The sequence below is a fragment of the Lontra canadensis genome, unplaced genomic scaffold, assembly GCF_010015895.1.
Source record: "Lontra canadensis isolate GAN:19392208 unplaced genomic scaffold, GSC_riverotter_1.0 scaffold24, whole genome shotgun sequence".
In the NCBI taxonomy this organism is placed as follows: domain Eukaryota; kingdom Metazoa; phylum Chordata; class Mammalia; order Carnivora; family Mustelidae; genus Lontra; species Lontra canadensis.
The window spans coordinates 14,018,021-14,043,860 of NW_022631018.1; the positions used below are offsets into that span (position 1 = coordinate 14,018,021).

Here is a 25,840-nt window from a genome sequence, read left to right on the forward strand (position 1 = left end):
TTGCTAGGAGGATATATGCTAGGTTTCCATATTCAGGGAGCAGAGCTGGAGGAAAAGACTGAAGGCACACCGGAGGGTTCCCATCCCTTTAGAATTCCCTCTGCAAGCTCCTAATTAACACAATTTCATGCTCTGCTATCAGACACCACTTCTCTCCCTGCTTTCTACTTCCTGTTCTTGCTTCCCTTCCCATCGTTTCTCCTTGGAGAATTGCAACTATCTTAGTGAGATAAAGGGAGAGAATAGAAATTAAATAATGCATTTAATCTGTCATGTTTTAATTTATCTCCTTTAAACTGAATTTCATTTAGTCATGTTCTGCTTAGAAACATCAGTGGCCCTTTAATTATATCCAGGAAAAAGAATTCAAGCTATTCCAAATGATTTTCAGGGAATTTCCATATTTTTTCCTATTTACTTTCACTTGCCATATTGTATTTCAGGTGTGTTCTTCCTGTTTGCTTACCAGAACTGTTTGTGTTCTTCCTCTCTCTTGGAGTGCCTGTTCTCTCTCCCCTGTCTTTATGTTCCATTGTCTTTGTTTGTTTGTTCCATTGTCTTTTAAGTTCTGCCCAGAACCATCTCTCCTATTTTGCTTTCTCGTTTTACTACAAAATGTATCTTTTATAAGGATAAACTTTTCTAAACCCAGATTAGTCAATCATGTAGATGGTATTCTATGGCATCCAAGGCAATATTTAAAGAAAACGAACCCCTGATATTCTCTATATATGCATGTTTTCTTTGTGTTTCTTTTAAAATACCGCTTATTCAATAATTTTATTATTAATGTATCATATATACAAAAGGTTAAAGAATAATACAAAGATGAACATCTGTGTACTAATCACCTAGATCAAGAGTCAGAATGTTACCAATATCTTAGAAATGTCCTATGCCTCTCTTCTCTGCATCCCCACTTGCTTACACGTAATCACTGGCCCGATTTTGTGTTTGCATTTGTGTTTACATTCCTGTGCTTTGTAAAAACGACTTTTGCCACAAATATCTTTTTAAACAATATGGAACTACAAGGAGAAATAGAAAAATCCACTAGTATAGTTAGAGATGCAAAACTCCTCTTTCAGTAATTGACAGATCCAGCAGGCAGAAAGCCAGTAAGGACATAGTTGAACTGAACAGCACCATCAATTAAGTGTATCCAATTGACATTTAAAGAATATCTCATCCAACAACCGCACAATACACATTCTTCTCAAGTTCCCATGGAATATTGACCAAGACACACTGTATCCTGGGTCAGAAAACACATATCAAGAAGTTTTAAAAAACAGAGAGTATACAAAGTATACTTTCAAAATACAATGTAATTAACAGAAGTCAATAACAGGAAGATAGCTGGAAAAATCCCCAAATATTTGGAGCTTTCAAGAAAGAAATCTCAACTGCAATTTGAAAATATTTTGAACAAAAGGAAAATGGAAAATGTTTTGAACAAATGAAAAAAAAATACAGCTTACTAAAATTTGAGGGCTGCGTTGAAAGCAAGGCTTGGAGGGAAATGTATGGCATTAAATGCATATATTAGAAAAGAAGAAAGATCTAAAATCAATGCTCTAATCTTTCACCTTAGAAAACTGGAGAGCAAAGCAATACAAACCTAAAGGAAATGGAAGGAAAAAAATGGCAACAGAAATGAGTAAATGGAAAACAGAAGAACAATAGAGAAAGAGGCCCTAATACCCAAACCAGATAAAGACATTCCGGGTAAAGTTGCAGACCTTTGGAACTCATCAATGTGTAAAAAGAGTTATATACCACAGGCAAATGATATATACATGAAATAAAAATGGACGGAATGAAGGGGGAAATAGACAATTCAACAATAATAGTTGCAGACTTTGATATACCACTTTCCACAATGGGGCAGAACAACTAGCAAAAGATCGACAAAGAGACAGAACACTTTAACAACACTCTCTAGCAACTAGACCTAACAGACATCTACAGGACACCCCACCCAACAACAGCCGACTAAACATTCTTCACAAGTGGGCAGGGAAAATCCCCCAAGACAGACTGTATGTTGGGCCATAAAACAAACTTCAATGCATATAAGAGAATTGAAGTAGCACAGATATTTTCTCTGACAACAAAGAAATGAAATTAGATACCATATGACTCAAAATTTCAATCCTAGGTTTACACCCAGGAGAAATAAAAACATTATGTCTAACAAAAACTTGTAAATAAATGTTTACAGCAGCACTACTCATAATAGCCTGAAAGTGGACAAAACCAAAACGAAATTTTTCAGAAGTTGGCATATTCATGTAATGGAATATTATTTGGCAATTTTTATTCCTTTTTAGGAATGGAATACTGATACATGCCACAACATGGATGAACCCTGAAAACATGCTAACTGAAAGAAGCCGGTCGCAAAAGACCATACATTGTATGATTCACTTAATATGAAATATCCAGAATTGGATATCCATCGATAGATTAGTAGTACCAAAGGCTGGGAGGAGGAGAGAATAGGGTTTCTCTCTGAGTTGATAAAGATGTTGTAGAATTAAACAAGGGTGATAGTTCCACAACTATGTCAATACACTAAAAGCCATGAATTGTACACTTTAAAGGGGTGAATCGTACAAAGCTCCGTATAGTCAATAATAGAGAAGAAACAGATGGTGCCTGTAACCTTCCCACCGGCCCACTAAATCAGACAAGCCTTTAGTTGGTTTTTATAATGATGGTTTCTCCTACCTCCCTATGTCCCAAAGTTTCACAGAGTCAGCAAGAATTTTGGCCCCAGATTATTAGGATTGTTTAAAACATCTTCTCTCTCTGAATGTTACCCTTCACTTTGCATCACCTGAAATGTGGCTGCTTCCTCAGGTCTCTGTTTGAAAGCTCTTGTCTATGCTCCCTCTCTGTTTGGAGTGCTCCCCCAATTGGCTAACTTTCATTTCTTTTCAATAATGTAGATGTCACCCCTTTAGGGAAGTCCAGCTTGATTCCTTTTCATCCAAGCCTTGATTAGCGCACCCTCTCTTCCATTTCGCCTGGGTTCACCTCTATTTGTTTACTGTCCACTTAAGTCCCAACTAAGGTAAGGTCACTGAGGGCAGAAATTGTGTTTTGTAGATACAAGCCCCTTGCCCTGTGCCTAGCTGTAATAGGTTAAGAAAGGCTGTCTAAACACCATAATCACTTACTGAATTAACAGATTTACTTTCAGGTGGGATTTGTTGTGTTATATGTGTGTGCTGATGGTGGTAGCGATTGTGGCATCAGTTACACCACTGGGGTTCACTTTTTTGGAACCGGCAGGAAGCATTTGGAGATAGTGCCAGAATTTGGTGACATCCTGAATGAGGCCCTGGGACTGAAGTTTAGCTATTAATATCAGCTGTAAAATGATAATCCAGAAGTGTGACTGGCAGTTTCTAAGTTGGTAACTAGTTCTGATTATTTCAATTTTGGGGGTGCATCATGAAAGAAGCTACTTGGAAATTACATATATTACATGAAATTCCACTAAGGTTTTAGAGTAAATTTCTTTTACTTTAAATTTGATAGTTATTATACTAAATTGAAAAAATAAAATTTATGTATGAAATTTTAAAATTAAATACCCATTCTCCATTTTGTCATGTGGCAAATAAGTTTTTCTCTTCAGAGTTGTGTATATGCCAGGCTTCTCTCCCATAGTGGCCAACTGCTTGGTAAGTACTATAGAATTCTGTAAAAAAAAAATCCTCTTTTCACTTTTCATAAACAAAATTATTCTGAAATTAAGTCATGATATATTGACTTTGACATGTTAGCTAAGACATTATTTATATTTATACATTTACCAGACTTTCAAGAGTCAGGGGTTTTTTGTTTGTTTTTTACCATATAGTTTCCTCCCCATTGAACTTTATGAAACATAAAGAAGTTGTAATACCATTTCCAACATGTTGAAAAAACTATACGTAATCAGATTCCCGAATGAATTGAGATTATGGGGACCTTTAAATAAATGCTCTCATGTTTTAATTTCAATGAACTGTGCAATGGAGTTTCTAAAACTAATCTGTTAGAATTGTTTCTATATGAATTTGACTTTAAAACAACATTCTTTAAAAAAAGATTTTATTTATTGAGAGAGAGAAAAAAAACACAAGCAGGGGCAGGGGCAGAGGGAGAGGAAGAAGCAGACTCCCCACTGAGTGTATAGCCCTATTTGGATCCTACTCAGACCCCAGGCAGGGAATCACGTCGGGGTCCACATGGGGCTCCATCACAGGACTCTGAGATCACGACCTGAACTGAAGTTAACACTTAATCGACAGCCACCCAGTCACCCCCAACATAATCTTTCAAGGTAGGTTTCAAATGACATCTGGAGGCTTTAACAGAAATTCTCTTTGTCTAACAATAGATCTGACAAGCCTCCTCTTTTTCTAATGAGATTTAAGGAGTAGTTGAATTGACAGGAATTTTTCCCAATAGGTACTTTTGGGATGGAGGCAATGGTATCATTATAGGGAATTCCTAGAGTAAAAAATCAGATAATGAGGGTCAGTCTAAATTCCACAGCTTCTGGGGCACCTGGTGGGCTCAGCTGGTGAAGCCTCTGACTCCTGGTTTTGGCTCAGGTCCTGGTCTCATGGTCCTGAGATCCAGTCTACTTCCAGTTCCATGTTCAGTGTGCAGTTTGTTAGTTATTCCCTCTCTCCTGCCTCTGTCCCTCCCCCTGCTCATACACACACACTCTCTCTCAAAATAAATAAATAAAACTCTTTAATAAAAAATAAATAAAATAAAATTCCATGGCTTCCTTCTGCCCTAATCCTCCAATAATGCTCCAGTTAATTTCCTAGAAATGTCAACCATCAACAAAGGAGCCTTTGAGATCGCTATGATGAATGTCAGTTAGAGGGTATTCATTGGGACCATGGGGTTATCTAATAGGATTTAACCCAATTTTGAGAGTGACTATGGTCAGATAAGGCCTCCCTGAAGAATACACATTTATTGATTTTGATAGAGAAGCATAGATTTGTCTGGTATATAATAAATAATGGATATTTTAAATTTTATTTCTAAAAATATTATTCACTATTCAAAATTTTATTTAAAAATTTTTCACTGTTCAGAATTTTAAATACAACTGTCTTTCATATAACTGCAAAGGAAAGGAATAAATGTAGCATAGAATAAGACAGGAATAAAACATAATAAGTGACACATGCCAAAAATATAATAGAAAAAAGGATAGTTTAAGAAAATTTAAGATAATCATTCAAACAAGCTTAAAAACATGTTTTATGGAAAAAATGTTTTATCTATAAAACATGTTTTTAAACATGTTTAAATATATAATATATATTATATGTAATATAAAATACATATATAAATATGGCAAAAATTAACACATAGAAATTATTAAAATAAATAAAAATGAAAAACACTATTGGTATATTTCTTAGAATTTACCAAGTGTAGGCATCCGTTATGTATCCACAGAACTAGCAGTCTATATAAACATCATTTTTAATGATACTATGATAGTCCATTGGGTGAATTATCATCATTGATTGAACACTTCCCTACTGGACATTGAGGTAATTTTTTATTTTTTCACTATTATGAATATTACTGCCATAAATATAATCAGATGTACAGTCTTTTCCACAGTAAGGACTATTTCTTTTAATTATATTCTGGGAATATGATTACTGGGCCAAAAGCTTCAATTAGCAATAATCGCGCCTCAGATAAATCTCATTGGCTACGATACTGCCACTGCGCAAAGCTGGGCCAAAAGCTTCATATGAACACTTCAAAACTCTTGATACATACTATCGAAATGTTTCTGAAAGGACTCTGCCAGTTTATTGTTAGTAATCTACGACAGAACAAATTTCATGATGCTGATATCAAACTCTGTATTATTATTTTTAAAAGTATTTTTCTAGTTATAACATCAATATATGGTTATAGAAACTTAATATTCTTTATGTTTATCTCATATGTTTTTTCAGCAGCATTTGATACATTAGACTAATCTCCTTTGAAACACTCTCTTACTTGGCTTCCATGTTACCATTTGCTCCTTGCTCTATTAGAGATCCCCAGGCTTGATCCCAGATTCTCTTCCAGTAGCATTCTCATAGTACATTCTCTTCCTAGGTAATCTCATTTAATCACGTGGCTTCAAGTATCATTCAATTCCTATAAATGCTCAAATTGTATGACCCAGATCCAAATTTTAAATCTACATATCCATGTACCTAACTAGATTTTTTAAAAAAAAGATTTTATTTATTTATTTGGGAGAGAGAGAGAGAGAGAGAGAGAGAGATGAAAGAAGAGAGGTCAGAGGGAGAAGGAGACTCCCTGCCAAGCAGGGAGCCTGATGTGGGACTCGATCCCAGAACTGCGGGATCACCTGAGCCGAAGGCAGTCGCTTAACAAACTGAGCCACCCAGGTGCCCCCCCCAACTAGATTTTTAATGATGATTTTGCTTGTCTTACAAACACTTCAAACCGATATGACCAAAACTGCACTACTGCCTCGAGGCTCTGCCTCCTAAACCTGGATTAAAGAAGAAAAAAGATCTCACCACCCAGAAGAGAGTATAGTTCACACAATACAGCTATGAGAAGAACATTCCAGACAGAATGAACAACAGTTACAAAGAGTCTGAGGGAGGAGAGAAATTATTATGATTGAGGACTTGAAAGGAAGATTATGGCCAGAATGTAGTAAAAGAGAAATAGTACAGGAAAAGTTTAGATAAAAGACAGGCAGGAACCACATCATGTTAAGTATCGTCGGTCCTGGAAAATAGTTTGGATTTTATCCTTAGTACAATGGGCAAATGTTAAAAGACATTTTAAAATAGAATGATAACTACTTTTTAAAAAATAGTTTGACTCACAAGAAGTGAGTCAGCTTTCCTCAATGACAATAGCTTATATAATCTTAGTGCATGTCAAAACCCAGGAAATTGATGATAAAACACTGTTAACTCATGTATGAATCTTACTAAGATTTCATCATTCTTTCTACAAAGTGCTTCCTTTTTTGGTATAGTTCTGTGAAATTTTATCATATGTCTAGATTTATGTAACCATTACCACAATATAGAACTGTTATAGAATACAAATTATGGAACCGTTCTGGCACAAATAAGAAACTCCCTCCTGTAAACACTTAAGAGTCACAACTGCCTGATAACTCTAACTTCTGGTAACCACTTATCTGTTTTCAATTAGTACAGTTTTGTCACCTCTAAAATCTTCTATAAATGGAATCATACAGAATGCAACACTTAAAATTGACTTTTCAACTCAGCATCTATCCAAGCTTTTGGGTGTATCAACAGTGCATTCTTTAAACATAAAATATAAAACTATAAAATCTCTGGAAGAAAACAGACAGAAATCTTTGTGACACTGGATCTGGCATCAATTTTTTAAAAAAGATATATATATATATTTATTTATTTATTTACTTGAGAGAGAGAAAGAGAGCATAAGCAGGGGGAGTGGCAAGCAGAGAGGGAAGCAGGCTTCACACTGCGCAAGGAGCCCGTTGTAGGACTCGATCCCAGGACCCTGTGATCATGACCTGAGGCAAAGGCAGACTCTTAACTGACTGATACACCCAGGTGCTCTGGCATTGATTTTTTTTTTGGGGTATGACTCCAAAGGCACAGGCAACTAAAGGAAAAATAGACAAATGAGACCTCATCAAAATTTAAAGCTTTTGTGTACCAAAAGACACTATCTAAAGAATAAAATGGCAACTCACAGAATGGAAGAAAATATTTGCAAATCACATATAATACAATGGATTAATATATAAAATATATAGGGAACTTCTAAAACTCAACAACAACAAAAGCCAATTAAAAAATAGGCAAAGGGGGCACGTGGGTGGCTCAGTGGGTTAAAGCCTCTGCCTTTGGCTCAGGTCGTGATCTCAGGGTCCTGGGATCAAGCCCCACATCGGGCTCTCTGCTCAGTAGGGAGCCTGCTTCCTCCTCTCTCTCTGCCGGCCTCTCTGCCAACTTGTGATCTCTGTCTGTTAAATAAATAAATAAAATCTTTAAAAAAAAGTAGGCAAAGGACCTGAATAGCATTTATCTAGAGAAGATTATACAAATAGCCAATAAGCACATAAAAATATATTCGATGTCACTAATCATTAGGGAAATGAATATCAAAGCATGGTGAGATACAACTTCACATCCATTAGGATGACTATTATTAAAAATAAAGGTTTTATTGATAAATTTTGCCAAGAATTTAATGAATTAATGCCTATCCTCAAACTCTTCTGAAAATTCAAAGAGAACAAAATGCTCCCAAACTCATTTTACAAAGCCAGCATTACCCTGATACCAAAGCCAGAAGAGGACACTACTAGAAGACAAATTATGGTCCAGTATTTCTGATGAATATAGGTGCAAAAATTCTCAACTACCTACTAGCCAACCAAAGATCATACATGATGATCAAGTGGGATTTTTCCAAAGAAGACATAAAAATGGCCAATGGGTACTTGAAAAGATGCTCAACATCACCAGTTATTAGGAAAATGCAAGTCCAACCCAAAATGAGATGGGTTTGGCGATTAGGATAGCCTTAATCAAAGACAAGAGATAACAAATGCTGACCTGGATACGGAAGAAAGGGAACCCATGTACATTGTGCAAATGGTACAGCTACTATGGAAAACAGTATGGAGGGTTATAAAAACAAACAAACAAAAATAGGATGACCATATGATTTAGCAATTTCACCTCTGAGAATATATTCAAAGGAAATGAAAACACTAAGCCAAAAGACATCTGCACCTCCATATTCATAGCAGCATTATTTATAATAGCCAACATATGGAAACAACCTGTGTCCAGTGACAGAACAACAAGCAAAGAAGTTGTGATATACTATATATACAGAGTGGAACATTATTCAGCCATAAAATAAACCCCAAGGAAATCCTGCCATTTGTGACAACATGAGGGCAATTCTGTTAAGTGAAAGAAGTCAGAGAAAGACAAATACTGGATGATCTCACTTATATGGGGAACTTTAAAAAAAAAAAAACAAATTTATGGAAAAAGAGATCAGATTTATGATTACCAGAGGCAGGCAGCTGGGGAAGGAGAATTGAAGGAAGGTGGGGAAAGACACAAACTTTATTTATAAGATACATAAGTACTAGGGATGTGATATACATCATGGTGACTACCATTAATGCTGTTGTATGGTATATAGGAAATTTGTTAAGAGATCAATTCTTAAGAATTCTCATCACAAGAAGAAACCCACCCTCCCTTCCTTCCTTCCTTCCTCTGCTTTTTCTTTCTTTTTTTTTTTTGTATCTATATGAGATAATGGATGTTAACTCAACATATTATGGAAATGACTTCACCATATATATATATATATATATATATATATATATATATATATATGTCAAGCCTTAAACTAACACAGTATGTCAATTTTATCTCAGTAAAACTGGAAAAAATTAAAAAGCAAAACTAACAAAAGAGGAGTGACATCAATAAGATGGCAGAGGACGAGGTTCTCTCACAATAACAATTTAATAGCTCTCCATGGGCAAAAATAGCTTTGGGAGAGCTCCAGAGTGTTAAAACTTCAGCAACCCAGTGAAGCAAAAAACTGAAGATGCTCCACAGAAAAGTACAGGAGGCACTTAATCTCCATTACTCTAACCATCAGTCCAGCACAGTTCAATGCCAAGAGGAATTCTGCTGGCTACAACTTCCCATGAGGGAGGAGAGCAGGGAGGCCCCAGCAGTCCTCACTACCACCATGGACCTCCACATCCTTTTCTACTGAGGACCCCTGCAGTCTTCACCAATGTGGACCCCAGCAATATGAAGGCATAAATCTCACTGGTATAGAAAACTATTTAGACAAATGCAGAACAAGGTAAAATTGTAATGATGATGCATAAATTATTTTTAAAGCTAATCTAAAAGATAAAAAAGAAAAATCATTAATGGATATGCAATGCAAAAAGAAGTAAAGAAATCTCTGACAATAGGAACACAAATGGGGCATAGTAAAAATGTAGTTTTTATATGTAATTGAACTTCTATCAATTTAAAATAGACTCTTTAACTACAAGATAATTTATGCAAGCCTCAAGGTAATCACAAAGAAAAAACCTATAGTAGAGATACAAAAGATAAAAAGAATCCTGGCAAAGCACTATGACCGCCCCCCCCCCATCAAATAGCAAAGGAAGACATCAATAGGGAAAGAGAGGAATAAAGCAGCTGCAAATTAGACAGAAAACAATTAACAAAAGGTAATATTAAGTCCTCACCTATCAACAATTTCTTAAATGTAAACGGATTAAATTCCCCAATCAAAAGGCATAGAGTGTCTGAACAGATAAAAACAACAACAAACCAAGATCCAGGAATATGCGGTCCACAAGGGATTCACTTTAGATTTAAAGACACACAAAGGCTGAAAGTGAAGTGATGGAGAGGGGCTGGACGGGCAGGCTGGGAACAATGGCTCTAACGCTGCCAGTCAGCACCTTCTCCTCCTCAGCCAGGTGCCAGCAGTGATCAAAAGAGCAGCGGTGGCCCCTAATGAAACTGCTCCTGGGCTGGATGTGCCTGAGCCTTGCAACCACATGGCTAGCGCAGAGGATGTGGACTCTGTGGAACACAACCACCCACTCCCTGTAAGTGAATGTGACAAGGGTACTATGGTGGCAGCAGGTGGCAGGAAGGGGAACTACCAGTAGGATGTGTACAATGGAGAGGAGTTATGCTAATCATTCCAGGCTGTCTTTTTTCAGAGTTACCTTGATCAAGGAACCCAGATTTTAAACAACAGAGTTGAGAAATTGGGCTGGTTGTTTATTCAATTATATCACTCTTTTTTGTCATCTGTTTTTAACCTGTTTATGTCTAGAACATCTATCAGTGGGTTGCTAGGAAGAGGCTCAATGTTTGTGTTTTCACCAGATGAGTTTTGTTTTTTAATTTTAATTTTTTATTTTTTATTTATTTCTTTTCAGCGTAACAGAATTCATTGTTTATGCACCACACCCAGTGCTCCATGCAATACGTGCCCTTCATAATGCCAGATGAGTTCAAGAGAGTGCTAAACACTAATCCAGACTGGAAAATCCATAGACTTTTTGATTTCAGTGCTGGATATGGAGAAGTCACAAAAATCATGAGCCCTCATTTTGAAGAAATGTATGCCACTGAGCTATCTGAAAGTATGATATGGCAGCTTCAGAAGAAGAACTACAGAGTACTTGGAATAAATGAATGGCAGAATGAATGCTTCCAGTATGGTGGCATCAGTTGCTTGAATTTGCTGGACCGATATGATCAGCCTGCGACTTATTAAAAGATTTCAGAAGTGTCTAGGAGCCATCTAGAGGCAGGGTCATCCTTGCCCTGCTTTTACCCTTCCATCATTATGTGGAAAACAGGTGGCAAGTGGGGGAACCATCAGAAATTTTAGGAATCCAGGGACAGAGTTGGGAAGAACAAGTGAGTAGACTGCCTTAAGTTTTCAGAAAAGCTGGTTTTGTTATGGAAGCTTTCACCAGACTTCCATACCTGTGTCTAGGTAACATGTATAATGACTACTACATTCTGGATGGTGCTCTTTTTTATTTTCAAACCAGTACAAACACGTGGAGGCCCAAGTGTTCAGGGCCTACACCTACAGGGAAACTAAACAACATACTCTTGAACAACCACTGGATCAAGGAAGAAATCAAAAGGGAAGTTTACAAAGATCTCAAGAAAAACAAAAACACAACTTATGGTATGTTTCAAAAGCAGTACTTATGAGGGAAGCAATAAATGCCTATATTAAAAAAGAGAAACAATCTCAAATAAACAATCTAACTTTATACCTCAATGAACTAGAAAAAGAACAAACTAAGCACAAAGTGAGAAGAAGGAAGAAATAATAAAGATCAGAGCAGAAATAAGCAGAGAACACAAAAGCAATAGGAAAAAAAATCAATGAAACTAAGAATTAGTCTTTTGAAATATAAACAAGATGGACAAATCCTAAACTAGACTAAGAAAAAAAAAAGACTCAAATAAATAAAACCAGAGGGGCACCCAAATGGCTCAGTGGGTTAAGCCTCTGCCTCGGCTCAGGTCATGATCTCAGGGTCCTGGGATAGAGTCCCCCATCAGGCTCTCTGCTCAGCAGGGAGCCTGTTTCCCCCCAACCCCCGTCTCTCTGCCTGTCTCTCTGCTTACTTGTGATCACTCTCTCTGTCAGAAAAATAAATGAAATCTTTTAAAAAAATAAATAAATAAAACCAGAAATGAAAAAGGAGGCATTACAATAGGTGCTTCAAAAATAAAAAGAATCATAAAAGACCATTATAAACAACTATGTGCTAACAAATTAGATAAACCAGAAAGGATAGATAAATTCCTAGAAACATACAACTTGTAACATTGAATCAAGAAGAGAAAGCCTGAACAGGCCAATAACAAATAAAGAGATTGAAGCAATAATCAAATATCTCCCCAAAAAAGAAAACCCAGGAACAGATAGAAGGATTCACGGGTGAATTCTATCAAACATTCAAAAAAAAATTAATACAAATCCTTCTTCAATTCTTTCAAAATCTAAAAGAGAGAACACTTCCAAACTCGTTTTATGAGGCCATCCTGACTGGTACCAAAACCAGACAAAGACACCAGAAGAAAATAAAACTACAGGCCAATATATCTCATAAACATAGATGCAAAACTCCTTAATAAAACACTAGCAAACTGGGGCACCTGGGTGGCTCAGTGGATTAAGCTGCTGCCTTCGGCTCAGGTCATGATCTCAGGGTCCTGAGATCGAGCCCTGCATCGGGCTCTGTGCTCAGCAGGGAGCCTGCTTCCCCCTCTCTCTCTGCTTGACTCTCTGCCTACTTGTGAACTCTGTCTGTCAAATAAATAAATAAAATCTTAAAAAACAAAAACAAAAACACGAGCAAACCAAATTTGACAGAACATTAAAAAGATTACACACCATGACCACATAGGATTCATCCAAGATTCATGCAAGAAGTTGCAACATATGCAACATATGCAAATAAATCAATGTGATTAAACAACATTAATAGGATGAAAGATTAAAAACACATGATCATGTCAATAGATACATAAGAAACATTTAAAAAAATCAACATTCATTCATGATAAAAAGTCTCAACAAAATAGGTACAGTAGGAAATTACCTCAACACAATAAAGGATTGTGTATATAGTCTCCACAGCTAGCATGAAAACCAAAGGGGAAAAACTGAAAGCTTTTCCTCCAAGATCCAGTATAAGGTCAGGATGCCCAATCTTACCACTTTTACTCAACATTGTACTAAAAGTCCTAGCCATAACAGTTAGACAAGAGAAAGAAGTAAAAGTCATCCAAAGCAGAAACGAAGAAGTAAAATTATCTGTGTTTGCAGATGACATGATCATATATGTAGGACACCCTAAAGAATTAACAACAAAGGCCCTGTTAGAACTAGCGAAGTAATTTTAGTGAAGTTGCAGAATTTTTAAAAAAATCAACATTCAATAATCAGTCATATTTCTAGTCACAATAAACCATGTGAAAAGAAAATAAGGAATATAATCTCATTTACAATAGCAACAACAAAAAAATGAAAGACTTAGGAATCAACCGAAGATGTGAAAGGTTTCTATATTAAAAATTGTAAAAGCACTGGTGAGGAAAATTAAAGAAAACATGGATAAATGTAAAGATATTTCATATTCATGGATTGAAAGAATTAATATTGCCAAAATGTCTTTACTAATCCAGGTGCTTTATAGATGGAATTCATTCTCTATCAAAATCCCAATGCCATTTGACATAATTAGAAAAAACAATCCAAAAATTTGTATAGAACCACAAAAGACCCCAAATAGCAAATGCTATTTGGGTGGCTCTGTCCGTTAGGCATCTAACTCTTGGTTTCGGCTCAGGTCATGATCTCAAGAGTCCTGAGATCAAGCCCCACATTGGGCTCCTCACTCAGTGGTAAGTCTGCTTCCCCTCTCCATCCCTTTGCCCCTCCCACTGCTCAGGCACTCTCTTAGTCTCTAAAATAAATAAATAAATCTTAAAAAAAAAAAAAAAAGAACAAAGCTGGAAGCATGGTATCTCCTGATTTCAATATTTATTACAGAACTATAGTAATCAGAACAGTATAATAATGCCATAAAAACAGATCTATAGACCAGGAGAATGAAATAAAGAGCCCAGAGATAAATCCATGCCTTTAAGGTCAAATGATTTTTGACAAGAGTGCCAAGAATGTACATAGTGAAAGGGTAAATTTGTTCAACAAATGTGTTGGAAAACCTGGATGTCCTCATGCAGATGAATAAATTGAATGTTTATCTTGCATCATATTTTAAAAATCCACTCAAAATGAACTAAAGACTTAGACGTAAAACCATAAAACTACTAGAAGAAAACATATGGGAAATGCTTCTTGACATTCGTCTGGGCAATGGCTTTTTTGGATATGACATAAAAAACTCAGGCAACAAAATAAAAGTAGACAAATCAGGTTGCATGAAACTAAAAAGCTTCCGACCATCAAGGGAAACAATCAACAGAGTGAAAAGGCAACCTACTAAATGAGAGAATATATTTGTAAGCCAGATAGCTGATACGCGTTTAATACCCATAATGTATAAGGAGCTCAAACAATTCGAAAGCAAGAAAAAATTAACCCTAATAAAAAAATGGGCAAAGAATCTGAATAAACAGTTCTCAAAGGAGACATATAAATGGCCCTAACAGGTATATGATAGGCGTTAAACATCGCTAATCATCACGGAGATACAAATCAACCACAAAATCACAGTACCACCTCTCACCTGCTAAAATGGCTATCATCAAAAAGATAAAAAGATAAGAAGGGTTGGCAGGAGAAAAGGAAATTTCCTTGGAGAAAAGGAAATCCTTGTGCACTATTGGTAGGACTATAAACGGGGATAGCCATTACGCAAACCAGTATGTATGTTCCTCAAAAAATTAAAAATAGAATTACCATATAATCTGGTAATCCCACTTCTGGGCATGTATCCAGTAGAAATGTAAACAGAATATCAAAGAGATATCTGCCTTCTTATGTTCACTGCACCATTACTTTTTAAAAGATTTTTATGTATTTTCTATTTGAGAGAAAGCGAGCAAGAGAGCACAAGCAGGAGGAGGGGCAGAGGGAGAGGGAGAATCAGACTCCCCACTGAGCAAGCAGCCCCATGCAGGACTTGATCCCAAGACCCTGGGATCATGACCCGAGGGGAAGGCAGATGCATAACGACTGAGCCACGCAGGTACACTCGCTGCACCATTATTCACAATAGCCAAGATACGGAAGCAACCCAAGTGCCCACTGATAGATTCATCAGTCGATGGACACTTGGGTCGCTTCTGTACTTTGGCTATTGTAAATAATGCTGCAGTAAAAATAGGAGTGCATGTATCTCTTTGAATACTGTTTTTGTATTCTTTGAGTAGTGTGATTGCTGGATCCTAGGGTAGTTCCGTTTTTAATTTTTTGAGGACGCTGCCTACTGTCTCCCACAGTTTGCATTCTCACCAATAGTGCACTAGGGTTTCTTTTTCTCCACATACTCACGAACACTTGTTTCTTGGGTTGTTTATTTTAGCCGTTCCAACATGTATAAGGTGATATCTCATTGTGGTTTTGATTTGCGTTTCCCTGATGATGAGTGATATTGAGCATTTTTTCATGTGTCTGAGGGCCATCTGTATGTTTTCTTTGGAGAAATGTCTGTTTATATCTTCTGCCCATTTTTTTTTAATTGGATTACTTGGGGTTTTTTGGTATTGAGTTTTGAAAGTTCTTTATACGTTTTGGATACTAACCCCTTATCAGATATGTTATTTGCAAATATCTTCTCCCATTCAATAGACTGTCTTTTAGTTTTGTTGTTTCCTTTGTTATGCATACAATGGAATAATATTTAGCCTTAAAAAGAAGGGAAATTCTGGGGTGCCTGGGTGGCTCAGTGGGTTAAAGCCTCTGCCTTCAGCTCAGGTCATGATCCTAGGGTCCTGGGTTCGGGCCTCGCATCGGGCTCTCTGCTGGGTGGGGAGCCTGCTTCCCCCTCTCTTTCTCTGCCTGCCTCTCTGCCTACTTGTGATCTCTGTCAAATAAATACATAAAATCTTTAAAAAAAAAAAGAAAAGAAGGGAAATTCTGACACATGCTACAACATGGGTGAATCTTGACTATTTTACGCTAAGTGAAGTCAGTCGGTCACAAAAAGACAAACACTGTATGATTCCACTTATATAAGGTACTTAGAATTGTCAAATCCTTAGAGACAGAAGCACAACCCTAGGAATGTACTTAATGCCACTGAACTGTACACTTAATATAGTTATTAAAATGATAAAAGTTTATGTTTATTTTACACAATCTTTTAAAAAAGTACCTTCTTTTAAATATCTACGGGATCCTGGGTGAGCCTGTTAGACAGTTCTCCAATATGACACTGAAAGAACATGCCTTATTTCTATGTTTTGGGTATTTTTTCTCCATACATATAAGTTTCTAAGAGATTTCACCTCTGAAGCTAAAAGACACTAAGTATTTAAGATTGCAATTAATATAAATTGTACATACATGTATATTAAAGCATTTAAATACATTTTAATTAGATTTATTTAATTTTGTTTATTTATAAATATAGATTTCTATTAATTTATTTAATTTTATATAATTACATATTTAATACTTAATTACATAAAATTAAATGCTATCTAATAGTAAGATATATACTTATTTTTATTTTATTTTATTTTTTTTAAAGATTTTTATTTATTTGACAGACAGAGATCACAAGTAGGCAGAGAGGCAGGCAGAGAGAGAGAGAGAGAGAGAGAGAGGAGGAAGCAGGCTCCCTGCTGAGCAGAGACCCCCCCCCCATGCGGGACTCGATCCCAGAACCCTGAGATCATGACCCGAGCCAAAGGCAGAGACTTTAACCCACTGAGCCACACAGGCGCCCCTATACTTATTTTTAATTAGCAAATCTTACTAGCTATCTCTTAAAATTCAGAAGACACCACTGAATTCTGAACAACAAAATACTTTCATTAAAAAAGTTTAAAACCTGTGTTTACTATTAGAGTGATTTTTCCACAAGAAACCAATAGGAAGAAAATGAATCTGTAAACAAATATTTACAGCACTAAGTCATTATTAGAGAAAGAAATCCTGAGACAATGATTAATACTGGAAATAAAAACCCAAAGAGATTAAACACAAATGTACATGATATCTTCTTGCTATTAAAATAACTTACATCTTTTAAGGTTTGGCTACAGTTTAGAAATGTTTCTTTTACTTCCCTGTTTGTTCTAATCACATGACATTTGTGTCATATGATATCTATCTTTTTTCAATTGAGACTTTCCTTTTTCTTGGTCTGATGAGTAATTTTTGGATTGTATCTCCTGACTATTTTAAGTATTATATAATAAGATTCTAATTCCTATTTAAATCTTTCACGTTATCCAGTAGTTAATCTGTTTAGGATCAGAATGCAGGTCCTAGATCCCTTTTGTGGATTGTGGTTCAAATGTCAATTTAATTTATAGAGCTACTGCAGGGCTATTTTGTCCTACTTTTGTGTTAATAGGAATAAAGGACTCCCCCCCCAATAGACCCACAGCACCAACTGGGGAGGGGAAGTTGTGTTTCCTTGTTATTACAGGGCAGAGGTTGGTCAGAGTCCTGCCTACAGGCACCACAGGGAAGGGGTACTGCCTCACTGCTTCATCACTTCCTTATTACAGGGTGGGGCTGACTGGGAATTCCATCCACAGGCTCTGCGGAGGAGGGGTCCCACATTGTTATCGGAAGGCAGAGGTTGAAGTCCGAGTTCCACCTACAGGTGCTGCAGGATGAGGCGCTGCCTCCTGTGTGTGTGTGTGTGTGTGTGTGTGTGTGTGTGTGTGTGTGTTTTATGCATGAAAAGAAGTGGTAATTAGCTGGGCCTCTTTGGCACTGCAGGGAGGGGATGGACGTTATGAATGGAGGGCGCTTCCTCCTTACTGGAGAGGGGTGAGAGTCAGACTTCCACCTTTAGGTTCCACAGGGGAGGGAAGGTTCCTCATTACTGCAGGATGTGGGAGGAAAACAGGGTTCTGGCCAACGGCTCCACTGCTGCAGCACCTATTATAATGGGGAATGGGAGCAGCTCTTTTTTTGTGTGGTGGGTGGTGCAAGAATACACAGGTGTGTTAAAAACGTCTCCTTCTGGGCCACCAGAAGGTAAATGGTAAATAAAATGGTAAATAAAAATAAAATCTTTCTGGTCTTCTGGATAAAGAACTCAGGCCTTTCTTGGGGCTTGTCTTCTTCTGTGCTTGCCAGAGTATAGAGGAGACAAGGAAAAATTCAGGGAACTCGTGGGTAGGGCTCTCTTAGAATCTCAAGGTCCCTAGTCCCATCTACTTTCCTTTCTGTGTCTTTCAGTATTTTTGTGGGTGAGATGTATTTTGTCTAGGGTTTTTCTTTCATTATGAATAGTGGCAGAAGTAAAATGAAATGCATTTACCCCATCTAGTCTGAAATTGGAAACTTGACATAATATATTTCAAAACTATCTACTGTCATATGGAAAATGGATTGTAGGGTGGGGATAGAGTGAGGTCATTGAGATTAGTTACGGAGCTTTTCCTTGAGAAACTAGGAGGCGGGACTCCTGGGTGGCTCAGTTGGTTAAGCATCTGCCCTCAGCTGAGGTCATGATCCCAGTGTCCTGGGATTCAGTCCCATATGAGGCTCCTTGCTCAGCCAGGAGTCTGCTTCTCCCTTGCCTGCTCTGCCTGCTGTTCCCTCTGCTTGTGCTCTCTCTCTCTCTGACAAATAAATAAAATCTTTATTAAAAAGGGGGGGAAACTGGGAGGATAATGGTGTCATGTACTGTTATGGTGACTCCTGTGGGAAGAACAGATTTATAGGGAAACTGGAGAAACTTTATCCACACTCATAGAATCTGCTTATAAGACCTCTAAACAGGAATGCCAGTGGTCCGTTGAATTTGTGATTTGGAAAAGTAAGGGGAAAATTCTTGCTGGAGGTATGAATTTGTAACTCATTATTGTATAACATCTAAAACATTTGGGTCTAAGTAAGATCACCTGAGGAGCAAATGCAAAGAATCATTTAAAGATTAGTGAAGGAAGGGCGCCTGGGTGGCTCAGTGGGTTAAGCCGCTGCCTTTGGCTCAGGTCATGATCTCAGGGTCCTGGCATCAAGTCCCGCATCAGGCTCTCTGCTCAGTAGGGAGCCTGCTTCCCTCTCTCTCTCTGCCTGCCTCTGTGTCTACTTGTGATCTCTCTCTGTCAAATAAATAAATAAAATCTTAAAAAAAAAGATTAGTGAAGGAAGAGGAGAAAATAAAGGAGATGGCAAAGGGTAACATGTAAATTAGGAGGGAAACCAACATGTTTTGGTGCTAGAGAAGCCATTAGAGGAGAGTATTTCAAAGAAAAAAGAAGTGGTTAAACATGTTAAATTCTGCCAAGTTGTGAAAAGTGCCCATTAGATTTCATGACATGGAGATGGACTTTGGTTCCACAATTCAGTGGATTAAAAGTAGAGTCACCACAGCGACTATCCTGATCAAGTTGTACAACCATGTATGGAAGTTCTTGGTTGTAGAAACTGAAGGTGCATGACATGAATTGAAGAATGAATGGAATTAAAATATATTGTACAGAGTTTTAGCTCTGTCATGTAAAGAGCTTAGAAGGTGTCACTCCTATTACTACAACAAGGAGAAGCTGGACAAATTAAAAATCAATGACTTTTCTTGAGCCCATCCAGGGAACTGAGTTTGCAGGGCAAACTACCATCCCAAGGTCTGTAGAGACAGGTGAATCCAGGAAGTCATAGTTGAGAATCTGTTTACATGGAGAAGAAGCTACTGGAGCCATAAACTGGTGGTAAGGAACACTTAAATGGTAATTTTGACAAATTGCAGGAAGCTGAGTGTGAGGTCGAGAAAGTCCTTAGGGTTACAGTTTTAGGGGAAACTCCACCAGATCTCACCATGAAAACTAGAGAAAGATCCCCTCATGGCTTTGGCAGAGGGAGAGGAAATGTCATCTTTGTGAAATAGACCCAGAGCCTTTTCCACAACAAAGGCCTGCTCTTCAGGGAGAAAGTCTGTACCAGATCCCTGTCCCAGAATTATAGGGGAGGTTACTCCTTTCACTCCTATCTCCTCTAGACTTTCAGTCTCAATCAGTTAAGGGGGTTTGGGGGAGGAAGCTATACAGGAATAAACATTTCTGGAGATCACATACCAGAGATGCAGGCCCACTAAAAGACTGACATTTAAGTGGGAGATTGTACAAAGCTTCCCTTGCTCATACCTTACTACATCAAAAAGGCTTCAGTATAGTATCCACTATCCACAGTATAGTGGATTGTAGCTTAAAGAACTGTAAGACATAAACAATCTCTGAAGCGAGGAACTTAGGCATGTCTAAAGTCAAAAGGGGAGACAAAAACAAAACCTTAAAGCAATATAAAGCTTCTGGCGCCTATAGTTACAGCAAACACCAAACCACGCCCAATTACTGGCCAGATTAATATAAATCCACATACAAGTGGCCTATTTAACCTCAGTTCCCATTACCCAATTTAACATATATGACTTTCAACAATAACCAACAAAATTGCAATGCCAAAAGGCAAGCAGAAACAAAGTCTGGAGAGAAAGTAAACTTCAGAACTAGAATCAGAAATGATACACATATTAGAATTACCAGATAGCTAATTTATAATAACTGTGATTAATATATTAAGGGCTCTAATAGAAAAAATTAGAAAATATGGAAGAACAGATGGGTAATATAAGCAGAAAAGTAGAAATTCTAAGAAAGAGTCAAGGAAATGCTAGGAATAAAACAATGTAATAGAAATGAAGAATGCTTTTGATGGGCTCATCAGTGAATTCACCAGAGCTGAGGAGGGAATTAGTGGGCTTGAAGGTAGGTCAAAAGAAAATTCCCAAACTGAAATACAAAGTTAAAAAAAAAAAAAAGGACAGAACTTCCAAGAACTGTTAGATAATTTCAAAAGATGTAACACATAAACAACTAGAATGCCAGGAGAAGAGAGAATGGAGCAAAATAAATATTTGAGGTAATAATGGCCAAGAATTTTCAAAATTAATAACAGACACCAAAACAAAGATCCAGAAGCTCAGGGAACAGCATGAATACTAAATGTAAAAAAACTACTCCAAAGCATACCATAGTCTAGCTGCAGAAAACTAAAGGCAAAAACGAAATCTTTGAAAAATGCTGGAGGGGAAACAAAGCACCATACCTATTGATCAAGAAGAATAATCATTAAGAGACCTCTTGTCAGAGGCATACATACAAGAAGAGAGTTGAGTGAAATATTTAAAGAGTTGAAAGAAAAAAAATCCACCAATCTAGAATTCTATGTCCAGCAAAATTATCCTTCAAGAGTGATAGAGACATAAAAACTTTCTCAGATGGGGTGCCTGGGTGGCTCAGTTGGTTGAGTGCCTGCCTTTGGCTCAGGTCATGATCCCAGGGTCCTGGGATCAAGCCGCACATCAGGCTCCTTGTTCAGATGGGAGTCCACTTCTCCCTCTGCCTCCCCCACTTTTTGTTCTCTCTCTCAAGTGAATAAATAAAATCTTTAAAAAAGAAAAAAAAAAACTTTCTCAGAAAACAAAAACCAAGGGAATTCCTCACCACCAGAACCGTCCTGCAAGAAATGTTAAAATATTTTCTTCAGACAGAAGGAGAATGATAAATGTAAGAAACTTGGATTTACATAAAAAAAGAAGAGCATTAGAAAAGGAGCAAACAAAGATAAAAGAAAACAATTTCTTCTTATATTGTATTGAGGTAAAATTAACATATGATTAACCACATTAAAGTTTATGATTCAGTGGTTTTTAGTTCCTTCATGATGTGCAACAACTATCTTTTTCTAGTTCCAAAATGGTTTCATCAACTCGAAAGAAAACCCTGTACCCATCAAGCTGTCACTATTCTTGAGTTCATCCAAAAAATAATTGTTTAAATTAGTAATAGTAACAAAGTATTGGACTACAGTGCCACGTGGATAATTAAATGAACGATAGCAATGTAACAGGATACAAGAGGGTGGAATTGAGAATACTTTGTTATAAGGAACCTAAATTAGAGTTGAGTGGAATAGTGTTATTGGAAAATAGATTTGGATTAGTTAAAATGTACATTGTAAACTCCAGAAACTCCAGGGCAATCACTAAAATTTTTTTTGAGGAAATATAACCGATACACTAAGAGAGGAAATAAATGGAATCCTATACAATGCTCAATTAAAACCAAAAAGTCAGAAAAAGAAGCATCTGGCAATGAATAGAAAACAATTATAAACATGGTTGATATTAAGCCAAATAAATCAATAATCAGCTTAAATGTTAATGGTCTAAATGGATCAATTTAAAAGCAGAGATTGCCAGAATGAATTTTTGGAAAAATCCCAATAAGACGCAACTATATGCTAAGTGAAATAAGCCAGAGAATTACAAACATGATTTCACTCATATGTGGAATTTAAAAAGCAAAACCGATGAACACAGGAGAAGGGAAGTGAAAGTAAAATAAGATGAAAACAGAAAGGATGACAAAACATAACAGACTCTTAAGTATAGGAAACAAACTGAGGGTTGCTGGAGGGGAGGTGGGTCGGGGAATGGAGTAACTGGGTGATGGGCATGAAAGAGGGCACTTGAAGTAATGAGCACTGGGTGTTGTATGCACTGATGAATCACTAAATTCTACCTCTGAAACTAGTAATATAGTATATGTTAATTTTAAAGAAGTCAAAAAAATAAAAATCATTTTAAAAGAATTTAAAAAATAAAAATAAAAAAGGTGAATTAAAAAAAATGCAACTATATGTTGTCCTTAAGAAACATGTTTTAAACATAAACCTCAGTTTAAAAGTAAAGAAATAGAGAAAAAAGTATACTAAGCTAAAACTAATGAAAAGAAAACTGGAGGACTATAAAATTTCAGACAAGGCCAACTTCAGCACAGAATTTTATTAGTGACAAAGAGGGCAGAATATAAAAATAAAGAGGTTAATTTTCCAAGAGAACATAACAATCCTAAACATGAATGCATCTAACAACAGCACATCAAGGCAAAAACTGACAACTGCCAGGAGAAATAAGAGAATCTACTATTATAGTCAGAAACTTAAATGCCACCCCCCCCATCAGTAGCTGATAGATCAATCAGGCTGAAAATCAACAAAAATATCCACTTAACACTATCAACAACTTAATCTAATTGTCTTATATAGAATATTCAATCCTACAACAGTAGAACACATATTCTTATCAAGATCACATGGAACATTCACCAAGATAAACCACATTCTGGGCCACAAAACACTTATAAAACATAAACAAATTTAATAGAAATTGTAGACTTCTGGGGAAGATGGTGGAGTAGGAGGATCCTAAACTCAGAAAATGATGTGAAGCTGGCAGAACAGATTCTTTACAGCGAAACATAGAGAAGAGGGCACATCAAGGAGGGTAGAAAGCAGAGACATGGTCGGGAACCAAGTTGACCTGTGAGACTATTTGCAGGAGGGAGGGCTACTTCAAGCAAGAAGAAGAGAGAGGAGCACACTCCACACTGGGCACCCCAGGCACAGGGGCCTACAATGGGAAGATGAATCCCAACCATAACATTTGGCTTTGAAAACCAGAGGGGCTTAACTTCTTAAGTTCTTATAATCAGTGAGGCTTAACTCCTGGAACATTTATTTATTTATTTATTTTTATTTATTTATTTTTAAGATTTTATTTATTTATTTGTCAGAGAGAGAGAGAGAGCGTGAGCACAGGCAGAGACAGAGAGAGAAGCAGGCTCCCTGCTGAGAAAGGAGCCCGATGTGAGACTTGATCCCAGGACGCTGGGATCATGACCTGAGCTGAAGGCAGCTGCTTAACCAACTGAGCCACCAGGCGTCCCAACTCCTGGAACATTTTTTTAAAAAAAGATTTTATTTATTCGAGAGAGAGAGAAAATGAGATAGGGAGAGCATGAAAGGGGGGAGGGTCAGAGAGAGAAGCAGACTCCCTGCTGAGCAGGGAGCCCGATGTGGGATTTCATCCTTGGACTCCAGGATCATGACCTGAGCTGAAGGCAGTCACTTAACCAACTGAGCCACCCAAGCAGCCTAACACCTGGAACTTTAAAAAAAAGGTGGCTGGGGGGCGCCTGGGTGGCTCAGTGGGTTAAAGCCGCTGCTTTCGGCTCAGGTCATGATCTCAGGGTCCTGGGATCGAGCCTCACATCGGGCTCTCTGCTCAGCAGGTAGCCTGCTTCCTCTTCTCTCCCTGCCTGCCTCTCTGACTACTTGTAATCTCTATCAAATAAATAAATAAAATCTTTAAAAAAGAAAAACAGGGGCTCTCTGCTCGGCAGGGAGCCTGCTTCTCCTCTCTCTCTCTCTGCTTACCTCTCTGCCTACTTGTGATCTCTCTCTGTCAAATAAATAAAATCTTTAAAAATAAATAAATAAAATCTTAAAGAAAAAAAAAAGAAAAAGAAAAACAGTAGCTGGACTCTGGAATAGCAAAAGGAAACTGAGTCCTGGCCATTAAAGAGACAGCACAACAGCCCTGCTAAGATACAGCATAGAAGCAGTGGTTTGAAAAAAGCATGGGTATATGGGAGGGAGATTTGGTTACTAATCTCCCAACATGTGCTGGAGGGGCAGGGAAACTTCTCCAAGAATAAAAAAGCTGGTGGGCACTATTTCCCTCCCCTGCCCCCCAGCTTAGATACATGGACACCTGCAGGAACCAGTGCAGCATCAACACTCTCCAATAGCTTGCCAACAGTGTGCTCTGCGACCATGTCCTCCTGCAACCCAGCCTCAGCAGCTCTCCAAATCAGTGCCAAGCATCCTCCCACAGTGGACCTCAGCAAACCTTACTAACACTGTAGACCCCATGCCCTGAACTCTTCTGCCAACCTACCCCCTCTCCAGCCTGAGCTTGGCAGTTTTCCTTGGTGGCTGCAAGTCCCCTTCCACAGCAGACCAGCAGGGATCTTCCTGGCATCCACCCCAGACTTCTCCTCAGAATTTGCCCCCTCCAAACTGGCTTCATAAGAGTACATCCAAAGCAGTGACATAAGTGTGGCATTGTGTAAGCAGCCCTGCTGGGCCAGTACCACTCCAAGTGACTCTTGACCTGTGGCCCCAACTTGGTCTGGGAGCAGAAAACTGGTCTAACTGCAGACCCCACCTGCCAATGAAAGATTCCCAGGGGACACACAGGAAGAGTGTCCTGCAGTTTGGTTCAACTGCAGCTCGGTCAATGCCTGGTCTGACCTAACTGAAGCCCAGGGTGGTCCCAGACTGGCCCATAAAAACATAGAGACCTAAACCTGTTCACAACAGGCAAGGAGAGCCATTGCAGATGACTAGACTAAAGGCAAATGTGGCTCAGCCACAACAGTAGGACACATGCAACACACATGGAAGACACCTCTGAAGTGCCAGGTTGTGGTGAACAGGAAACACTGCACTATAGGGCATCAGAGGACCCTTTCTTTATAAAGCCACTACTTGCAAGAGTCGGAGACATAGCTGACTTTCCTAACATATAGAAACATACAGAGAATTGTATAAAATAAGAAGACAGAGGAATATACCCCAAACAAAAGGACAAAATCACAATAGAGTTAAGTGAAACATACATAAGTAATATGCCTGATAGAGA

The 25,840-nt window shown here is 37.7% G+C and overlaps 1 protein-coding gene and 2 pseudogenes across 2 annotated transcripts in view; 1 reads left to right on the forward strand and 2 right to left on the reverse strand.

Annotated features, from left to right (window-relative positions):
• Positions 1-25,840, reverse strand: part of CATSPERE (catsper channel auxiliary subunit epsilon) — a 145,238-nt gene that overhangs the window by 64,990 nt on the left and 54,408 nt on the right. For both annotated transcript variants that reach the window (XM_032862885.1, XM_032862886.1), the window contains exon 8: positions 3,606-3,712. In XM_032862885.1, the coding sequence (XP_032718776.1) occupies positions 3,606-3,712 (107 nt within the window). The remainder of the gene's footprint in view (positions 1-3,605; positions 3,713-25,840) is intronic.
• On the reverse strand, positions 5,653-5,775 carry LOC116870896 (annotated as a pseudogene).
• On the forward strand, positions 10,608-17,958 carry LOC116870637 (annotated as a pseudogene).